A 20,036-nucleotide genomic window follows, 5' to 3' on the forward strand; every position below is an offset into this window, starting at 1 on the left:
CCAACAAAAAAACCATCCGTTTTCTACCCCAGGGCTTCCATTCAGCTGCCTGCAACAAAGACACTTAGCTATGTTTCCACAACTCAAATGGTACTTACACAACTTTTCCTTGAGCTAGGTGATTCCCTGGTCTCTACTCCCCTTTGAGGGATTGGGGTTACAGGTATTGGTGGGCTCACCCACCCATTTATGTGGGACCTGTAAATTCAAAATGAGGTAGTTTCAGGCCCTCATGCTTGCTCAGCTAGTACACTTAACCCCTTAACCATCTCTCCAGCTTTGTTTTTTCCTAGGTAGTCTCTCTGTAGCCCAGACTGACCTGGAATTCACTATGTAGTCTCAGGGCAGCCTCAAATTCAAGATCATCCTCCTACTTCTGTTGGCATTTAAGGTGTGAACCACAACCAGCTCTCAAGTTATTTTGGCGATAGGGTTGAGAATAGCCTTACATACCAGATCCTCCTGTCTCCACCTCTCAGGTGCCAGGATTACAGGTGTGACTACCTGTCCTGTCCAATGTTGCAATGGGCCTGACCCAGAGCCTTCACTGGCTGGAGCTCCTTGGTATCCCCAGCCTACAGATGGTTCATTTTCTCACTTTCAGATGAGGAAACTGGGGATAGAGGCAGAACCACCAGTCATTGAAGCAGAGAAGGCAAATAGTTTGTCCTCCAATCCTTAAGAGCCCCAAGCTCCAAGGTGGTATCTCTGACTTCCTGGATCATCCACACCCTCCAAGCCTTATGGTGACTCATAGGTGGCCCTCCCACCAGACAAGTCAGGAAAGGGGTATGGTGGAACAAAGGCCAGCAGCAGGGTGGGGCAAAGGAGGAAGTAGAAAAGGAAAGTTTGGAGGTAAGGACAGGCAGGAGCCTGATCTGAGGCTCCTTCTGCTGGGTGAGAGACAGAGGCAGGAGACAGAGGATTTAGTCAACCAATCTTTATTAAGCAGCAGTAACTACTGAGAGGAGGCCATGATGCTGGACACACCTGTGAATGAGAGATCAGGGTCAATCTGGGAATAGAAGAGAACCCCACCACCACCACCACCACCAAAGAGCCTCAGGAGCAGGTCACAAGCTCCTTTACATAGAGGTTATAATGATCACAAAGGCAGTTTGATACTGAAGTTTATTACAAACTAAAAACTCTGAGCTGAGGTAGGAGGACTGCCAGGAATTCAAAGCGAGCCAGGGATAGAGTGAGCTCCCCTGGTCAGCCTGGGCTAGAGGAAAAAAAATTTTTTTTGAGAGAGCGGAGGGGTAGAGTGGACTTGTGGTAGGGTCTCCAGTCTGACCTGGAATTCACTATGCAGTGTCAGTCTGGCCTTGAACTCAGAGATCCTCCTACCTCTGCCTCCTGTGTAATGGGATTAAAGAAGTGCAACCATACCTAGCAAATTCTTTAATTTAGCATTTATTTCCTTATTTAGAATCAGGGTCTCATTCAGGCTGCCCTTGATTCTCCTATCTCAGCCTCCTGAGTGCAAGCATTACAAATGTGTACTATCATTCCTGGCTTCCCACTTTATGTATGGTATGCTTGCACATTTGAGGTTAGAAGTTGACTTTGGGTATTTCCTGTATCACTCTCCACCTTATTTATACTTAGTCCACAACTCTTACTGAACTAGCTAGCCAACTTACTCCTGGGTTTCTCCTGTCTCCACTTCCCTACAGCTGGGATTTTAGGCACATGCCACCATGTCTGGCATTTAGTGGGTTCTGGGGATCTGTACTCAGGCCCTCACACTTGTGCAGCAAGTGCTTCACCCACTGAACCATCACATCTCTCCAGCCCCTTAACTCCTTTTTAAAAAAAATTTTATTTATTTGCAAGCAGAGAGAGAGAGAGAGAGGGAGGGAGGGAGGGAGGGGGAGAATGGGCATGCCAAGGCATGTAGCCACTGCAAATAAATTCCAGATGCATGCACTACTTTGTGTATCTGGCTTTGCGTGGTTACTGGGTAATCAAACCTGGGTCATTAGGTTTTGCAGGTAAGCCCTGACCACTGAACCATCTCTCTAGCAAACCTCCCCCACTTTACTCTTTAATTGTATCTCTTTGTTCAATGTGTGAAGGTCACAATAACAACTGGTGCTTGCTGAGCTCTATCCCTGGCCTTTGGCATGGGTGATCTCATTCACATCCATCATTTTAGGAGGCACCTTGAAACTTATCTATTAAGTTACAGTGAAGGCATCTCTTATTGGGTTGTGAAGATTAAATGGTTCAAGTAGAATCACAAGATTGATTTCTCATAATATGAGAAACTAAGGCACAGAGATACAAGATTCCCACCCAGCTAACCTGACTTCAAGCCTGCCCATAAGACCCCAGGTGTCCCAAAAGGCAAAGGAGGGCCAAAGGGACAGAACCACCATCTCTGGAAGCCCCACTAGTTCCTGGAAAGCTTCAGTGACAGGTGTAGGAAAACACAGAGCCTGTGAGTGCCAGAGGAGGCCACCCAGCATGCCTCACCAATTTTTTTCTGGGCCACCAACTCCAAACAAGCTCATGAAATCTGGCAGGTACCAATTTCCTGGCCCTGTATAGAAATGGATCTACTTGGGAGCTTTGTACCCCAGCCTGTTGAAGGGCACCAGACTCCCCCACAGCCCTGGACCACAACTTACTGTCGAAGTCAATCTTCTCCACAATGTTCTTGGGCTTAATGCTCTCTTCCTGGCTACAGATGAAGATCTGCCCTGACTCGTCAGCACTCCAGCCATATTTGCTCATCCACACCTTCAACTGGCTGTCTGTAGGTGACATAGGCAGTGTGTGGGGGGGGATAGGGAGGGCAGCACTGGTTGACTGATTCCTCAGTACCAACGACCCTGGGAAGCAGTGCAACCAGGTTAGGTACTATCTTGCCCAATCATCCCAGAACTTCTGCCTGGCCAGCAACAGCATTCAATTTAGTCTCTCTGGGGCTAATCCTGCCCTTCCAAGACTCATTCCTCTCTCAGCCATAGGAGGGCACACTTTCTCAACCACAGCATCCCTTCCCAAACCTAAATAGATTAATAGAACTCCCAAGAGCTGGGATTACAGTTGCACACTATGCCAGACTTAGTCTGACTTTCCTCTCCCTTCCCCTTCTTTCTCATTTTCTTTTATTTTGAGGTAGAGTCTCACTCTAGCCCAGGCTGACTTGGATTCACTATCTCATGGCTCCCTCAGAGGAAAAGACAAAGTCCTCCCAAGACCCCACACATATTTTGAAAGGTACCCTCTAACCCACTCCTTGCTCTCAGCCTTGGCACCTCACACCCACGATCACTCAGCTTTGGTCCCATAGCCTCCAGGTGGCCCACACATGACCATCAGGCCCCTGACTTAGGATCACCACAACTGGCAGGCTATCCACCTCATGACAGTGAGGTGCCTGTCAAACGCTGTCCCTTCTATGAGTAGCCTTACTGCCTTTATAAGTGTGGAATTACCACTAGACACAAGCATCTGGTTGTTTTCTTCTCTCCATGAGAACTAGTCTGAGCCCTTCTGTTTTACTCATTACCATGCGCCTAATGATAGGAACAGTCTTAACAATCAGCACACAGTTGGCACAGGATCTCCCTAGGAGAGTTTTCTTTTCTTCTGAGATTCTTTTTTTTTTTTTTTTTTTAAGTCTTACTCTAGCCCAGGCTTACCTGGAACTCAGTAATATTCCTGCTTCAGTCTCCTAAATACTCCTAAATTACAGGTACATGCCACCACATCTGACAAGAGCAGCATCTTATACCACACCCTTTCCTACTCAGGCAGGGATGGGGCCACTTGAGCTAGCTGAGGTGCAATGCCTCTAACCACCCTAACCTCCCAGATTGGCATATAGGACCCTGAGATCTCACCTGTCAGATCCCCAAGCATCTCAGCCAACAGCCAACGGTCAATGTGCTGGTATGTGATGCCAACTACATGGCAGATAACTGTGGAGGTTTGAGACAAAAATGATAAGGTGCTACAACCCAAGACCTGCTGCCACTATCCCATCCTTTCAGGGAGCCCAGGCTTAAAGGACTTACATTTTCGGACAGAATCTTCAAAGCCAGTTATACCTTCTAAGAGGTCCATGTTTTCATCAAGGGCTTGCTGTGTGAGAAATGGTATTCAATGCTATGTTAACAATGGCAATGAAACTGATAATACTAACATTCCAGAGGTTGAGGCAGGAGGATCAATTCAAGGTCACCTTGGGGTAGGAAATGAGTTTCATGCCTCTGTAAGATCTTGTATTGAAAAACTGACAGGCATAGTGGACCATGCCTGTAATCCTAGCACTTGGTTGCGGGAAATAGGATTAGGAGTTCAAGGACAGCCTTGGTTATAAGGCAGGTTGGAAGGCCAGCTAGGACTACATGAGACCCTGTTGAAAAGAGCAATCACAAGCCAGGCATGGTGGTGAATGCCTTTAATCCCAACACTTGGAAGGCTGAGGAAGAAGGATCACCATTAATTCAAGGACAGCCTGAGCAACAGAGTGAGTTCCAGATCAGCCTGTGCTGGAGTGACACCCTGCCTTTAAAAAAATAAATAAATAAAAACAGCCAGGCATGGTAGTACATGCCTTTAATCCCAGCACTTGGGAGGCAGAGGTAGGAGGATCACTGTGAGGTCAAGACCACCCTGAAACTACACAGTGAATTCCAGGCCAGCCTGAGCTAGAACAAGACCCTGCCTTGAAAAGAAAAAAAATAAAATAAAATAAAAATAAGCAAGTAAAATAAATATTCTTTAAAAAAAAAAAACTGTTCTGGCAAACACTGTAGGAATACACATGTACAGTACACACCAATATGCTGGAGGCTTGTGAGAGACAACTTCAAGTGGTTTTACTTTTTTAAAAATATTTTATTTTCATTTATTTATTTGAGACAGAGATACAGGTAGAGTGAGAGTGTGAATGGGCACGCTAGGGCCTCCAGCCACTGCAAAGGAACTCCAGATGTATGTGCCCTCTTACATATCTGGCTTAACGTGGGTCCTGGGGAGTGAAACCTGGGTCCTTTGGCTTCGCAGGCAAGCATCTTAACCACTAAGTCATCTCCCCAGAATTTTTCTTTTTGTGTGTGTTTTTGAGGGTTTCACTTTAGCCCACACTGACTTGGAATTCACTATGTGGCCCTTGGCTGGTCTCCTACCCAGCCTTCCAAGTGCTGGGATTAAAGGTATATGCTACCAAGTCCAGTCTTTTTTTTTTTAGGTAGAGTCTAACTCTAGTCCAGGCTGACCTGGAATTCACTATGTAGTCTCAAGATGGACTTGAATTCATGGTGATCCTCCTACCTCTGCCTCCTGAATACTAGGATCAAAGTGTGAGCCACCACACTTTTTTTTTTCCACTTTATCTCAGATTGATTTGGAACTCACTCTAGTCTTGATATGTAACCCAGGCTGGCCTGGAAATCTCAATCCTCAGCATTCTGAAAACAGGTATTACAGACAAGTGCCATTGGCCTGGCTTATTCTCCCATTTGGGAGTCTACAGTTGCAAAGGCCAAAAAAAACAGTATACAGATGGAAATTTTCTGCTTCTGACTGAAGGCATGTACTAGAGGCCCAGTGGAGTCACAGAAGAAAGGAGTCAAGGTCAGTTTCTGCCTTATGGACCCAGGGACTGAGCAGAGTCCTGGCTCTTTGTGAGAATGAACACTGAGCCCAGGGTCCATAGCTAAGCAGGCACTTTTGGTACTTTTAGCACTGTATTCCCCACTTGGCCAGCCACCCACACAGAGCCTGAACTCAAGACATTACCCAGAAGGCCTGAAAGTGGCAGGTCTCTAGAAGGTCCCCAAGGTACAAAATCTGTCGTATGGGCCGTTCTTCTTGCTAGTAAAAGGGTCAAGGAAAAATAGGATAGGAGCCTGTGGATGTGTTTTATATCAATCCTTCCCACCCATTTTTTCTAGTCCCTTACAGAAAAATAACTAGTGCCATGCTTCTTCCTGTCTCTATAAGAAAGCAAAGCTCCTTTATTCCTTACCAGTCTTCCCACCATTGGCTGCCAGGGCCTCATGTATGTTAGGCAAGTGCTCTATCACTGAACTACATTGCCAACCCTCTTTTTATTTTGAGACAGGTTTTCACTCGGATGCCTAGCTAGCCTGGAACTTGCTCAGTAACTCACATGTTTTTTTTTTTTTTTCAATTGTTTATTTATTTGCAAGCATAGCAAGAGAGAGAAAAGAGACAATGGGCATGACAGGGCCTCCAACTACCACAAACACATATCTTAAATTCATCAATCTCTTGCCTCAGCCTCATAAGTAGCTGTAATTACAAGCCTGCTGCAGCAGGCCTAGCTTTTTGCTGGCCCTCTAACCCCAGTGCTGCAGGCTGTCACTGATGGGGGAACCTGTATGCCCCTTAACTAGTGAGTGGTCCATGAGGGCAGGCCCAGGAATGCCTCAGTTACCACAGTATCCCAAACTTACCTGAAATCAGGATGAGCCCAGAGAAGGCCCTTGGATTTTCTGACACAGATGACTCTAAACAGTTCCACTTCCCTGCCCTTCCCTACTCCACCCCGGCACTGGAAGGATACATGGGCCTGGTCTATCATGCATTTGCACAGAGTGAAGTCAGTGTGGGGCAGGTTGGTAAGCGCCTTCAGCAAGATCTGAGCAGTGACTGTGGTCTGAAAGAAGGCTGGGTTGAACTGGTACCTGAGAATGGAAGCAAGAGACATGTCAATAGTGATGCCTCCAAGGCCAGCCTTAATGACTTATACCTGTAATTCAAAGACCCAGAAGACTAAGGACATTAACTGCAAGGCTAATCTGAGGAACTACATTTACATAGACAGATAAGACAGTGGCACCTCCAGGTCTCATTACTGGTAGGCAAATAGCTATCACTTAAAGTCTTGAACTTTGAAGTTGGACATAAATGAGCTCCAATGCCAACCAACCTTTCTGGTTGTCCAGTAATTAACTTCCCTAAGTATACCTTCTTGTTCTGGAGATGGGGGCAGTCAATTCTTACAACCATCCAGTAGAATAAAACACACACACACACACACACACACACACACACACACACTTTAAAAAAAAAAAGGGAAAAAGGGCTAGAGAGATGGCTTAGCAATTAAGCGCTTGCCTGTGAAGCCTAAGGACCCCGGTTCGAGGCTTGATTCCCCAGGACCCACATTAGCCAGGGTGTGCATGAGTCTGGAGCTCATTTGCAGTAGTTGGAGGCCCTGGCACACCCATTCTCCCTCTCTCTCTCTCTATCTGCCTCTTTCTCTCTGTCTGTTGCTCTCAAATAAATAAATAAAAAATTTTTTAAAAAGGGAAAAATTCCAGTACTTGGGAGGCAGAGGTAGGATGATAGATATGAGTTCAAGGCCACCCTGAGAATAACAAGTGAACTTCAGGTCAGCCTGGGCCAGAGCGAGACCCTACCAAAAAAAAAAAAAAAAACCACCCTATTTCTTAGGGGCAATATAACAATTGAGGTAACATACAAAGCCTAGGGTTGGGGATGTGGCTCAGTGGTAGAGTACTTGACTGGCATAAACAAGGCTAACAGGGCCATGGGTTTGGCCCATTCCCAGAGCTACAAACACTCCCCCCACCCCCCACACAGCCTGTACCATAGTAGCAAGCACTCAACAAGCAGTGGTCATCACACATAAATACAAACATCTTCATTTTACAGATGTGAAAGTTAAGGCTAACAATCTATAAAAATTACACAACTGTATATTAAAACAGGGGCTTGGGGGCTGGAGAGATGGCTTAGTGGTTAAGGTGCTTGCTTGCAAAGTCTAAGGACCCAGGTTCAATTCCCCAGTACCCATATAAGCCAGATGCACAAGGTGGCACATGTGTCTGGAGTTTTTTTCTTCCAATTTTTTTTTAATTAAAAATTTTTATTAACATTTTCCATGATTATAAAATATATCCCATGGTAATTCCCTCCCTCCCCACCCCCACACTTTCCCATTTGAAATTCCATTCTCCATCATATTACCTCCCCATTACAATCATTGTAATTATATATATACAATATCAACCTATTAAGTATTCTCCTCCCTTCCTTTATCTACCCTTTATGTCTCCTTTTTACTTTACTGGCCTATGCTACTAAGTATGTTCATTCTCACGCAGAAGCCCAATCATCTGTAGCTAGGATCCACATATGAGAGAGAACATGTGGCACTTGGCTTTCTGGGCCTGGGTTACCTCACTTAGTATAATACTTTCCAGGTCCATCCATTTTTCTGCAAATTTCATAACTTCATTTTTCTTTACTGCTGAGTAGAACTCCATTGTATAAATGTGCCTTTTTCTTCCAATTTTAGTATATGTGCTCCTGAAGCAAGCACATATGCTAAAGCGAGTTACTTTGCAGTGGCTAGAAGCCCTGGTGCACCCATTCTCTTTCTCTCAAATAAATAATTTTTTTTTAAGTGCTTGAGAGCCCGGGTGTAGTGGTGCATGCCTTTAATTCCAGCACTTGGGAAGCAGAGGTAGAAGGACTGGATTGCTGTGTGTTGGAGGCCACCATGAGATTACATCATGAATAACAGGTCAGCCTGAGCTAGAGTAAGACCCCACCTCAAAAAACAAAAATAACAAACAAACAAAAATAACCCCAACAACAAAAGTGCTAGAGTTGGGTGTGGTGGCTTACACCTTTAATCCCAGCACTTGGGAGGCAAAGGCAGAAGGATTGCCACCATGAGTTCAAGGCCACCCTGAGACTACATAGTGAGTTCCAGGTCAACCTGGGCTAGAGCAACCTAATAGCTCAGTAACTAAAGGCACTTGCTTGCAAAACCTAATGGCCCAGGTTCAATTCCCCAGTACATACATAAAGTCAGATGCACAAAGTGACCCACGCATCTAGAGTTCATTTGCCGTGGCAGAAGACCCTGGAATGCAAGACTTACTCAGTCTCTCTCTCTCTCTCTCTTTCTCTCTCTAAAATAAGTAAACAAAAATGGGGCAGGAGGGCTGGAGGATGGCTTAGCAGTTGTTTGTCTGCAAAGCCAAAAGATCCAGATTTGATTCCCCAGGACCCACGTTAGCCAGATGCACGGGGGGGGGGGGCGGCGGGGGAGCACACATCTGGAGTTCATCTGTCAAATAAATAAATTTATAAAAGGGGGGGGCGGAGAAATGGCTTAGTGGTTAAGGGCTTGTCTGCAAAACCAAAGGACCCAGGTTTGATTCCCCAGGACCCACATAAGCCAGATGCACAAGGTAGAGCATGTACCTGGAGTTTATTGGCAGTGGTTGAAAGCCTCAGCATGCCCATCCTCTCTATTTGCCCCTTTCTCTCTTGAATAAACAAAACATTTAAAATAATATTTATTTAAAAAATAAACAAAGCCAGGTGTGGTGGTGCATGCCTTTAATTCCAGCACTTGGGAGGCAGAGGTAGGAGGATCACCAAGAGTTCAAGGCCACCCTGAGCTACAGTTGAGACCGTACATTGGGGGGGGGGGGGACTAAGACAACTGTGGTTGCTCACCCCTATAATCTCAGAACTCAGGAAACTGAGATAGGAGATCATTGTGAGTTCAAATCTAGACTAGGTTACAGAGTTCTAGGTCAGCATTTTCTAGAGTGAGACCCTGCCTTAACTCATCCCAACAATAACAACTACAACACACCTGGGCATTGTGTTACACATTTATAAACTTGGGACTTGGGAGGCTGAGGCAAGAGGTCCATCAAGTTTGAGGCCAAACTGGACTACATGAGACCTTGTCACAAAAAAACAAGAAAAGGGTTGGAGAGATGGCTTAGCAGTTAAGGTACTTGCTGCAAAGCCTAAGAACTTATGTTCACATCTCCAGGTCCCATATAAGCCAGATGCACAGTGATGCAAGCAGCAAAAAGTCACACATGCACCCAACAGGGCACACACATTTTGAGATTCAGTTGCACTGAATAAAGGCCATGGTGTACCCATTCTCTCTCTGTCTCTCAAGTAAAAATTAAAATTAAAAAAAGAAGAAGAAGAAAGACTAGAGATACAGCCTAGTGGTAGAACACCTGTTCTGGGTTCAACCCCCAGCCTCACAAGTAAATAAGTAAAAATTAAATTATAAAAGCTGGATGTGGTATCACACTCTTTAATCCCAGCACTCCGTAGGCAGAGGTAGAAGGATCACAGGGAGTTCAAAGCCACCCTGAGACTACATACTGAATTTCAGGTCAGCTTGGGCTAGAGTGAGACCCTTCCTCAAAAAAACAAAAAACAAACAAACAAAAAACAACAAAACAGAAGAGCCAGGCATCTAGCACTTGGGAGGCCAAGGTAGGACAATCATTGTGAGTTTGAGGCCAGCTACAGGGTAAATTCCAGGTCACCTGGGCTCGAATGAGGCCCTACCTCAAGAAAACCAAAAGAAAGAAAGAAAGAGAGAGAAAGAGAGAAAAGAAAAAAAGAAAGAACACATGCACAAGGGAAAGAACCCAAATGTCCACCAGTAACTATCAGGACAGTGGAACACTAAACATCAATGGCAACAAAACTGCATCCACACAAAACAGTAGATATCACAAATCTAATGCTAATACTAGGTGCAAGAGAGCTCATGCCATTATGATTACATTTGTGTTCAGCTCAAAACAAGAACACCTGAAATAATCTGAACTAGATGTATGTGTGGCAAACAACCACACAATGTTAGGCCATGAGATTATGACAGTGGTTCCCAAGGGAGGGAGTTTAGGCAAAGGGCCTGTACACCAGCTACATTTCTACAACATGAATTTTCACTTACAATTGTATGTGAAGTAATATACCTGTTTTGCCAGGCATGGTGGCTCACACATTTTATCCCAGGACTCAGGAAGCTAAGGACAAAAAAAAAAAAAAAGAGAAGCCACATCCTGCACAGTACCCCTAATAGCCTGGTACCCAGCTTGATATAGGAAACAGCACCCTGCTACTTAGCTGCTAACATGAGGGTGAATGGACCAAGACACTCACAGCTTCAAGACAGCCAGGTTGGCCTCCAGATCATAGGCATTCTCTTTGGCCTGGGTCTCCACATAACGCTCCAGAGTGGCCAGGTTCTCAGGGTTGTACCTACAAGGGAATCCAGATGGATAAACATGGTGCATGCTTCTCTAATCCTGGCACTTGGATGGCTGAAGCAGGATGGCAAGTTTGAATCCAGCCTGTGCTACATAGTGAGACTCTGCCTTAAAAAAAAAAAAAAAAAAAAAAGATGGCCAAGCAAAGGTTGGACTCATTCTGGGGTAAAAGCCTCTTAATCTTGCTTCTTCCTTCCCTTATTCTCTAACTCTAGCCCTGGCCACCAGCTTAACCCAAATAGTGGGTCAGCTCTTTAACTTCCAATAAACCTGCCCACAACTTGGACCTCCGACCCAAGCTCTAGACCCCACTGGAGGCAGGGTTTTGTCTAGGGTGCTTAGTAAGTCTCTGTAGCCTGGCTTTCTGAACATTTCATTGTCTATTTCCTCTCAGTTCACCGTCCTAACTCCATCTTCTCCTGCCTAGGTCAAAGCCTGGCCTGGCTCTGGACACTTTGACTGTAACTATCTGTTGTGGGGTTTGTGGCCCCACTAGAACAAGAACTTGGTCCACGAAGGCAGGGTTTGTAGCTGTCTTGATCCCTCTGGCTCTCACCGTTGCTTACTGGAGGGCAGAAATCAATGAACATTATTAGTGAATGCCAAGAGAGGAAGAGGCGTGACCAAGGGGTCCTGAGAGACTGAGGGGGAGGGAGAGGAGGAAAAGTTGAGGAACTGAGGGAAACAGAGACAAGCCAGAACCCTGGCCACCCCACTGCTGTCTCCGAAATCCTCTTCTCCACCCCACTTGGCCACAGGGCTCTCCAGCCGAGCTCAGACCTGTCGATGCCCTTGAGCAATTTTCCCACGTTCGCTCTCATCTGCTCAAACATCGCCATGACTACTGTTGCTTTCTACAACTCCAACACGATTGAACGCCTGCCCAACGAACCGTCCCCAAGGTCCGGAAGAGAAAGAGTTAGTGGAAACGGAAACTACGTCACTTCTTTCTCGAACTCCAAGGGCCGGTGAAGGGAAAGGTCCTTCCGGCAGCTGCCACGCTTGTTTGGCTGTCACGTGATTTTTTTCCCAGCAGTCTTAGTTCGTGTATGCGGATTCGCCCTGCTCTAGCCGGACCTACGGAAGCTGAGAGAGCTTAGTCTGTTTCAATGCACCTGCGTCTTCTTGGCATGTGGAGGCGGGGTTACCTTCCGGACAAACCCTTCCTCAAGCCCCGGATGGCCCGCCCTCCCGGAATGCAATGAACCTTTTGCGGCGCGCGCAGTTGTAAACGCCGAGAACTGCGGGAATGCATGTAGTATCCCTGTCTTTGGGTTATGTCCCAGGCCCAAGAAACGTGCTCTTTGAGGTCCATCTTGCCTCACATTTGAGCCCCTGAAGTATTCCAGTACCCTGACCTCAGTTTCCAGTCCTGGACCCTGGTCCCCTACTCTTCGTTTCACTTCCAAAAGTAGGGGCCCCTTAAAGCTATTGCGCTTTGCCGGGAAATTGACTGGTTTGGTTTGGTTTTGGTTTTTCGAGGTAGAGTCTCACTCTAGCTCAAGCTGATCTGGAATTCACTACCTACCTCTGCTTTCGGAGTGCTGGGATTAATGGCTTGCGCCACCACACCCGGCTGGAAATTGACCTTGTCTGCACACACTTCCATTATCGGGACCAGTTACCATAAGTTTCCAGGCTGGGAACTACAAAAGAGCGTCCCACATCTGCCTCCATGAGTTCTGTATGGATTACGTGCACTGCAGGCGGGAATGCACAGGTATGTGCTCTAAGCACATCCACATGTGTACACACAGGAACTCGTGTGTGTTCACTACACTACACCGCCTCAGGCATGTAGGAGCTAACACTTAATGTATGTGTCTCCCTAGTGAATATGCATGTATGTTACTTAGCCAGCCATGTGCACACCTGCAACCTCTGGGATGTATCTAAACTTTAAAGAACTCCGCAAAAGTTCAACCGTGACTTAGAACACCCAGAACCCGGAAAGGGTGCTAAGGCAGCCCCGGGTTGCAATTAAGATTTTTTGCATCTCACATACAGCACTGAGGTTTAGGGTAGAGAAGGGTCCCATAGGTCCCAAGGCAAACAGGCTCTCAGAGACCAGAAGACAAGGGGTGGAGCCCGCTGCAGCGCCCTGCAGCTGGGGCAGGAAGCGAAAGTGGGCAGGGGGAAGGCCTACAGAGGAAAGACTACCGCGCAGGGCTTGCGGAGACAAAGGGTGGTGCCAGCACTTAAGCCCTGAGGCCCTACTGGCCCCTGGGCAGGGTCCCAACTCTGGCCTCCAAGGATGGACCTCGTGGACTCCGACATCTCTAATAGGGACCCCCGAGACCTCTATGATCTGCTGCAGCGGCTAGGTGGTGGCACCTATGGGGAAGTTTTCAAGGTGAGGAAGTCCCTCTGTCTTCACCCTCATCCCAGGGAACTTTTTGGAAGGGAAGGGAATGCAAGAGGGTCCTTGGACTTGGCTCAGGGATGTTGAAGAGAGGGGAACAGTGGAGCCTGCCTGACAACCAACTTCCCCTTTACAAGGCCCGGGACAAGGTATCTAGAGACTTGGTGGCATTGAAGATGGTGAAGATGGAGCCTGGTGAGAGAGGACCCAGAAACTCCTTCCCCCACCACACACCCACAGCCCGAGACATGGGAATCACCTCCCCCATAACTTTCGACCTACAGACATCTTTTCTCTCCTACCCCTCCTTATAGATGATGACGTCTCCACCCTTCAGAAAGAAATCCTCATGTTGAAAACTTGCCGGCATGCCAACATCGTGGCTTACCATGGCAGTTACCTCTGGTGATGAGTCTCAGCCTAGCCCCCAAGTCAGACCCTTCATTTCAGACTAGGCACCTCCAACCTGGTCCCCAGTCGTAAACTTTCATATATATACTTTGAGTGGGGTGGGGGGGAGCGCATGCACACAGGTTCTCTTGCTGCTTCAAATGAGTATCAAATGCTTGTGCTGCTTTTTGTGTCTGGCTTTATTTGGCTGCAAGCAAGTGCCTTCAACCGCTGAGCCATATCCCCAGTCCCCTAAACTTCCATTTTAATTCAGACACCCAAATTTGACCTCCAACCTTGGACCTTCACTTTTTTGTTTGTTTTATTTTGTTTTTGTGTTTGGTTTTGGTTTTGGTTTTTCCAGGTAGGGTCTCACTGTAGTCCAGGCTGACCTGGAATTCACTATGTAGTCTCAGGATGGCCTCAAACTCACGGCAATCCTTCTACCTCTGCCTCCCAAGTGTTGGGATTAAAGGCGTGTGCCACCATGCCTGGCTTTTTTTTTTTTTTTTCAAGATAGAGTCTCTCTAGTCCAGGCTGACTTTTGACTTGGGAATGACCTTCACTTTTTTTTTTTTTTCCTAGGTAGGGTCTCACTCTAGCCCAGGCTGACCTGAAATTCACTATGGAGTCTCAGGGTGGCCTTAAACTCGCAGTGATCCTCCTTCCTCTGCCTCCCTGTGCTGGGATTAAAGGTGTGTGCCACCATGCCGGCTGACCTTCACTTTTAGCTGAGGCATGATCCCAAATTTGAAGTCTCCATTATCTGACTAGAGCACTTATATATCAGTAATCTAGAACTCTCCTTTTTGAACTTTGCTCTACAAAACTCATTCATTCATAGTAATAAAAACAAAACCAATTTCCCTAAAAATAATGTCTCATCATTCTGTCCTCTGGGTCCCCTAGTAGTACTCTGCTCTTATAATATGAACCCCTAAGCCTAGCATCCTGGCCCCCTCTGTAAGATCTCTTCCTTGTTCCCTAGGTTAGCCTGGGATGACAAGGGTACCCTGGGTTTACAGCCCAAAGACTTAAGTTCTGGTTGAATTGTACCTAAGTGTATATTTCCTGTCAACTCTTCAAATTGCTCCTCTAAGATAAGAGTGGGACAATCTCTGGTGGGCAAGGGGAGCTACTTGACAGCAGTCATATTCAAGTTCTTACTGAACTAAAACAAAATAGCAGTGAGTCAGCATCTCTTCAAAAAATAATGCCAGAGCCAGGTGTGGTAGCACATGCCTTTAATTCTAGCACTCAGGGGTCAGAGGTAGGAGGATCACTGTGAGTTCAAGGCCAGCCTGAGTACATAGTGAATTCTAGGTCACCCTGGACTAGAGCAAGATCCTACCTTCCAAAACCAAAAACAATAAAATAAAATTTTAAAAATGAATAAGTAAACCAGTGTTGTGGCACACATCTTTAATCCCAGCACTTGAGAGGCAAAAATAATAATAATAATAATAATAATAATAATAATAATGCTGGCTGTGTTGGGATATACCTTTAATCCTACCTACTACTTGGAAGGCAGAGGTAGGAGGATTGGTGTGAGTTCCAGGCCACCCTCAGGCTACATAGTGAATTCCAGGTCAGCTAGAGCAAGACTGTACCTCAAAAACAAAACAAAACAAAATAATAATAATGTATCATTGCTACCCTTGAGCCACTGTAGGTTGCAGAAGCTCTGGATCTGCATGGAATTCTGTGGGGCTGGTTCACTCCAGGACATCTACCAAGGTTAGAGCAAGGACAAGGGGATTCAGGCCACCTTTACCCCTCAAATCCACCTCTCTGATTTCTCTGTGCTTGTATCTCAGGGTACTGTTTTCCTGGTCCACATTTCATACCATGAACCTCTTCTCTGGGTCTGGCCTGAATGATGCTGGTGGTGATTCTATATTGATTACGCAGGCCCTAGGCTCTGTCTGCCCTTTAGCACTGCTGGTCCTGCCTCTGTCTTTTTCTGTTGTTTTCTTCAAGGTAGTGTCTCACCCTAGTCCAGCCTAACCTGGCATTCACTCTGTAGTTCCAGGCTGGCCTCGAACTCACAGCATTTCTCCTACCTCTGCCTCCCAAGGGGTGGGGTTAAAGGTGTATCCCACTATGCCATGCTTTTTTTTTTTTTCTCAGTCTTTATATATATGATGATCCTCCCAATCTCCATGACCCCATTTTTATATCGGTGTCTGCATAGTTTGTCTATTCTTTTATTTTATTTTATTTATTTATTTTTTGTTGGTTTTTCGAGGTAGGGTCTCACTGTAGCCCAGGCTGACCTGGAATTCACTATGGAGTCTCAGGGTGGCCTCGAACTCATGGCAATCCTCCTACCTCTGCCTCCCGAGTGCTGGGATTAAAGGCATGCGCCACCACGCCCGGCTAGTTTGTCTATTCTTGTGTTTTGAGTATGTTAGCATTTTCTGGCTCACACTAAGTGCTCACATTTTTGTCTGTTGAGTGAATACATTTCTGGGTCTGGCCCTCTGTTTACTTTTCAGACTCTTTTTTGTCTCAATTTTTTTAAACATTTTCCATGATTATAAAAAATATCCCATGGTAATACCCTCCCTCCCCCCACACTTTCCCCTTTGAAATTCCATACTCTATCATATCCCCTCCCCATCTCAATCAGTCTCTCTTTATTTTGATGTCATGATCTTTTCCTAGTCTTATGATGGTCTTGTGTAGGTAGTGTCAGGCATGGTGAGGTCATGGATATGCAGGCCATTTTGTGTCTGGAGGAGCATGTTGTAAGGAGTCCTACCCTTCCTTTGGCTCTTACATTCTTTTTTTTTTTTTTTTAAATTATTTATTTATTTGAGAGCTACAGACACAGAGAGAAAGACAGATAGAGGGAGAGAGAGAGAATGGGCACGCCAGGGCCTCCAGCCTCTGCAAACGAACTCCAGACGCGTGCGCCCCCTTGTGCATCTGGCTAACGTGGGACCTGGGGAACCGAGCCTCGAACCGGGGTCCTTAGGCTTTACAGGCAAGCGCTTAACCGCTAAGCCATCTCTCCAGCCCTGGCTCTTACATTCTTTCCGCTACATCTTCCACATTAGACCCTGAGCCTTGGAAGGTGTGATCGAGATGTAACTCAGTACTCCAGTCACTTCTTTCCAACACCATGATACCTTCTGAGTCATCCCAAGGTCACTGCCATCTGAAAAGAGAAGATTCTCTACCCAAAGTGAGAGTAGTGTTAATATAAGGGTATAAATATTAAGAGAAGTGCTTACTGGGCAGTTTGATAAGCATAGTATATACAGTTATCCAGACATCAACAGATGTTACACCCCTAGGGCTCATGACTACCCCTGTTTTAAGTTTTCAGTATCAGGGATGTATCACCCCCCCCCCCCATGGAGCGGGCCTCCAATCCAATTGGAGGGCAGTACTTTCCAGACTCTTAAGAGATTTTGAGGATGGGTAGCATAGGCCTCTGGTCATGTCTCTGAATCCGTGTGTGTGTGTGTGTGTGTGTGTGTGTGTGTGTGTGTGTGTGTGTTAGAGTACTGGAATTAAAGGTGTGTACTGCCATACCAGACTTTTTTTTGGGGGGGGAGGGGGGTTCAGAGGTAGAGTCTCTAGCCCAGGCTGACCTGGAATTCACTATGTAGCCTCTGGGTGGCCTCAAACTCATGGTGATCCTTTTAGCTCTGTCTCCCAAATCCTAGGAGGATTAAAGGCGTGTGTGCCACCACACCCAGCCACCTCTCTGAATCTTAATCTTTCTCTCACTTTCTGTTTTTTTCTGGTACTGTGAATTGAATGTAGGACCTTACATATGCTAAGCAAGTGCTCTGATCTATATCTATATCCACATTTCCCAGACTACCCTTTAACTTACTCTGTGGTGTAGCCCAGCCTGGCCTTGAACTTGGAATCATACTGCCCCAATCTTCTGAGTAGCTGAGATTATAGACCTGTACCTCCCTGCCCTACATCTGAGCCTTCTTTGTATTTCTGATGCTCATCTCTTTTCTTAGTTTCTCCCTGACTCCCTCTAGCCCAAGGCCTCCAATGTCTGAAAAGACAGATTTTATTCAAAAGTCAGAGCCAGGAATGGTGGCACATAACTTTAATTCTAGCACTCAGGAGGCAGAGGTAGGAGGATTGCTGTGAGTTCAAGGCCACTCCAAGACTACACAGTGAATTCCAAGTCAGCAAGACCCTACCTCAACAAAAACCAAAACAACAACAACAACAAAAGTCACCAGAGGGGCTGGAGAGATGGCTTAGTGGTTAAGCGCTTGCCTGTGAAGCCTAAGGACCCCAGTTCGAGGCTCGATTCCCCAGGACCCATGTTAGCCAGATGCACAAGGGAGCGCACGCATCTGGGGTTCGTTTGCAGTGGCTGGAAGCCCTGGCATGCCCATTCTCTCTCTCTCTCTCTCTCTCTCTGTAGCTCTCAAGTAAATAAAAATAAACAAAAAAAAAATTAAAAAAAAAAGTCACCAGAGCCAGGCATGGTGACACACGCCTTTAATCCCAGCAATTGGGAGGCAGAGGTAGGAGGATTACAATGAGTTCAAGGCCACCCTGAGACTACATAGTGAATTCCAGGTCAACCTGGGGCTAGAGTGACACCCTACCTTGAAACCCCTCCCCCCAAAATAAATCCTCCCCTGGGTGTGGCAGAGAAATGTGGCCCAAAGAAAGGAAGTGTCTTACCCAGACATTGTGAAAAACCTGGTTTCTGACCACCATTCTCCCTTGTCCCCTTTCCATCCTCCATCTCTCTCTTTAAAGATATGTTGTCTTTCAGTATTTGGTCTTTACTATCTCTTTTTGGTGTTTGTTTTTCCTTTGTCTCTGCCTCAGATTGGCTATGAGCCCAAGTTTGTCCTTCTCAGTGCCCCTGTCATTGCTTATTGTGGGGTCACATTGCACTCCATTCAGAGACTCCCACAGAGCCCATTTCCCTCCAGAGGGAAGCTTGAACTGTTCACATTGGTGTTCCCCATGGGCATAACTATCACTGCTCCCCACCCCCAACTTTCCATTTCCCTTCTCCCTCTGAGTAGGACCCCTTACATTTTCCATTGATGTCTTCTTAGGGTAGCCTTACTGACCAGAAGGTGTAAAATATCACAGCCTTTCCTCACATTTCCTGTTATTGTTTCTGGATAGGGTTGTTTCTTCTAGAAATTTTAGGCAAATTTTTTCCCACTGGTTCACATCCCCAGACTTTTGGGATGCGTATTTTGTTCTTCACAGCTGTGTTTCCAGGACCTAGCACACAGTAGACAGGAATTAATTATATGCTGAGTGACTCTTCCTGTGACCTGCATTCCCCGCATTCCACCATCTCTGTATCTCTTTTGGTTGTTTTGAGAATCTATCTAGTCTGGCCTCAAACTTGCAGCAGTCTTCCTGCCTCAGCCTCCCAAGTCCTGGGATTACAAGTATGAGTCACTACACCTGGTTCATCACTGCCTCTTTCAGTCACCCACTATGCTCTATTTCCCCTTTACACTTATCCAGAGTGTCCTCCCCTGTTGGTACCCTCACAGCTGGTATGGGTGGGGACGAGGAAATCCTGGGGCCCAGGTTTCCTGGTTCTCACCAAATACCTGGCCTGGTTGGGGTGACCTTTGCAGTGACAGGCCCCCTCTCAGAGCTCCAGATCAGCTACACATGCCGGGAAGTACTCCAGGTGAGGAGGAGTCAGAGGGTTTGTTCCAGGAGGGAGCAGCCCCTGTTCATGCAGAAGGTACCCTCAACTCCTTGTCCACCTCTTTCCCCAGGGACTGGCCTATTTGCACTCACAGAAGAAAATACACCGAGACATTAAGGTTAACTGGGAACAAGAATGCTGGAGAGGGCTGCAAAGGGAGGCAAAAATGTGCTAGGGCGGGGGTCTCAGTTTCTAATCTCTCCTGGTCCCCAGGGAGCCAACATCCTCATCACTGATGCTGGAGAGGTTAGGCTGGGTGAGTGTGGCTGGTGGGTTGGGCAGGGAGCTGGTTGGGGTGGGATGGGGTAAACAATATATCTCTACATCTGCCTCCAGCTGACTTTGGGATCTCAGCCCAGATTGGGGCAACGCTGGCCAAACGCCTCTCTTTCATTGGGACACCATACTGGTAAGGTGTGACCTCTGGGTAGCTGGAGGTGGAGAACTGTTGCTTTTCCAACCTGAATCCTTAGGAACTCCTTCCTAGCTCTATTCCACTCTGCCTTCCTCAACCAAAGACTTTTACCTGCTCTTAAGC

At 46.5% G+C, this 20,036-nt stretch overlaps 2 protein-coding genes across 5 annotated transcripts in view; one reads left to right on the plus strand and one right to left on the minus strand.

Annotated features, from left to right (window-relative positions):
* Positions 1-925: 925 nt before the first annotated feature.
* On the minus strand, positions 926-11,999 carry Eif3k (eukaryotic translation initiation factor 3 subunit K). 2 transcript variants are annotated; one of them, XM_004659888.2, is made up of 8 exons: positions 11,844-11,999; positions 10,957-11,055; positions 6,551-6,671; positions 5,761-5,835; positions 4,032-4,098; positions 3,858-3,935; positions 2,637-2,762; positions 926-990 (listed from the first exon to the last, which is right to left on the minus strand). In XM_004659888.2, exons 1-8 carry the CDS (start codon positions 11,900-11,902, stop codon positions 959-961), a joined length of 657 nt encoding a protein of 218 aa, XP_004659945.1. In that variant the 5' UTR covers positions 11,903-11,999; the 3' UTR covers positions 926-958. The 2 variants fall into 2 exon arrangements, with proteins under 2 accessions (XP_004659945.1, XP_045010469.1); XM_045154534.1 differs by having other exon boundaries at positions 2,637-2,840.
* Positions 12,000-13,195: 1,196 nt separating this feature from the next.
* Map4k1 (mitogen-activated protein kinase kinase kinase kinase 1) overlaps positions 13,196-20,036 on the plus strand; it is a 33,339-nt gene continuing 26,498 nt past the window's right edge. For 2 of the 3 annotated variants that reach the window (XM_045154537.1, XM_045154539.1), the window contains exons 1-8: positions 13,196-13,416; positions 13,563-13,620; positions 13,740-13,830; positions 15,482-15,555; positions 19,422-19,477; positions 19,569-19,616; positions 19,712-19,754; positions 19,835-19,907. In XM_045154537.1, coding sequence (XP_045010472.1) covers positions 13,318-13,416; positions 13,563-13,620; positions 13,740-13,830; positions 15,482-15,555; positions 19,422-19,477; positions 19,569-19,616; positions 19,712-19,754; positions 19,835-19,907 — 542 coding nt within the window. In that variant the 5' untranslated portion in view covers positions 13,196-13,317. The remainder of the gene's footprint in view (positions 13,417-13,562; positions 13,621-13,739; positions 13,831-15,481; positions 15,556-19,421; positions 19,478-19,568; positions 19,617-19,711; positions 19,755-19,834; positions 19,908-20,036) is intronic. The other variant, XM_045154538.1, reaches the window with a different exon arrangement.

The sequence above is a fragment of the Jaculus jaculus genome, chromosome 7 (assembly GCF_020740685.1).
Source record: "Jaculus jaculus isolate mJacJac1 chromosome 7, mJacJac1.mat.Y.cur, whole genome shotgun sequence".
In the NCBI taxonomy this organism is placed as follows: Eukaryota; Metazoa; Chordata; class Mammalia; order Rodentia; family Dipodidae; genus Jaculus; species Jaculus jaculus.

What these genes read in the sequence shown, in the direction of transcription:
- Eif3k (XM_045154534.1), bottom strand. Translation starts at nt 11,902, where the DNA reads ATGGCGATGTTTGAGCAGATGAGAGCGAACGTGGGAAAATTGCTCAAG. An exon ending in GCATGATAGACCAGGCCCAT is followed by an intron (nt 5,836 to 6,550) that starts GTATCCTTCCAG and finishes CCCTTTTACTAG; the next exon opens with CAAGAAGAACGGCCCATACG. An exon ending in GGAGAAGATTGACTTCGACA is followed by an intron (nt 991 to 2,636) that starts GTAAGTTGTGGT and finishes TCTCATTCACAG; the next exon opens with GTGTGTCCAGCATCATGGCC.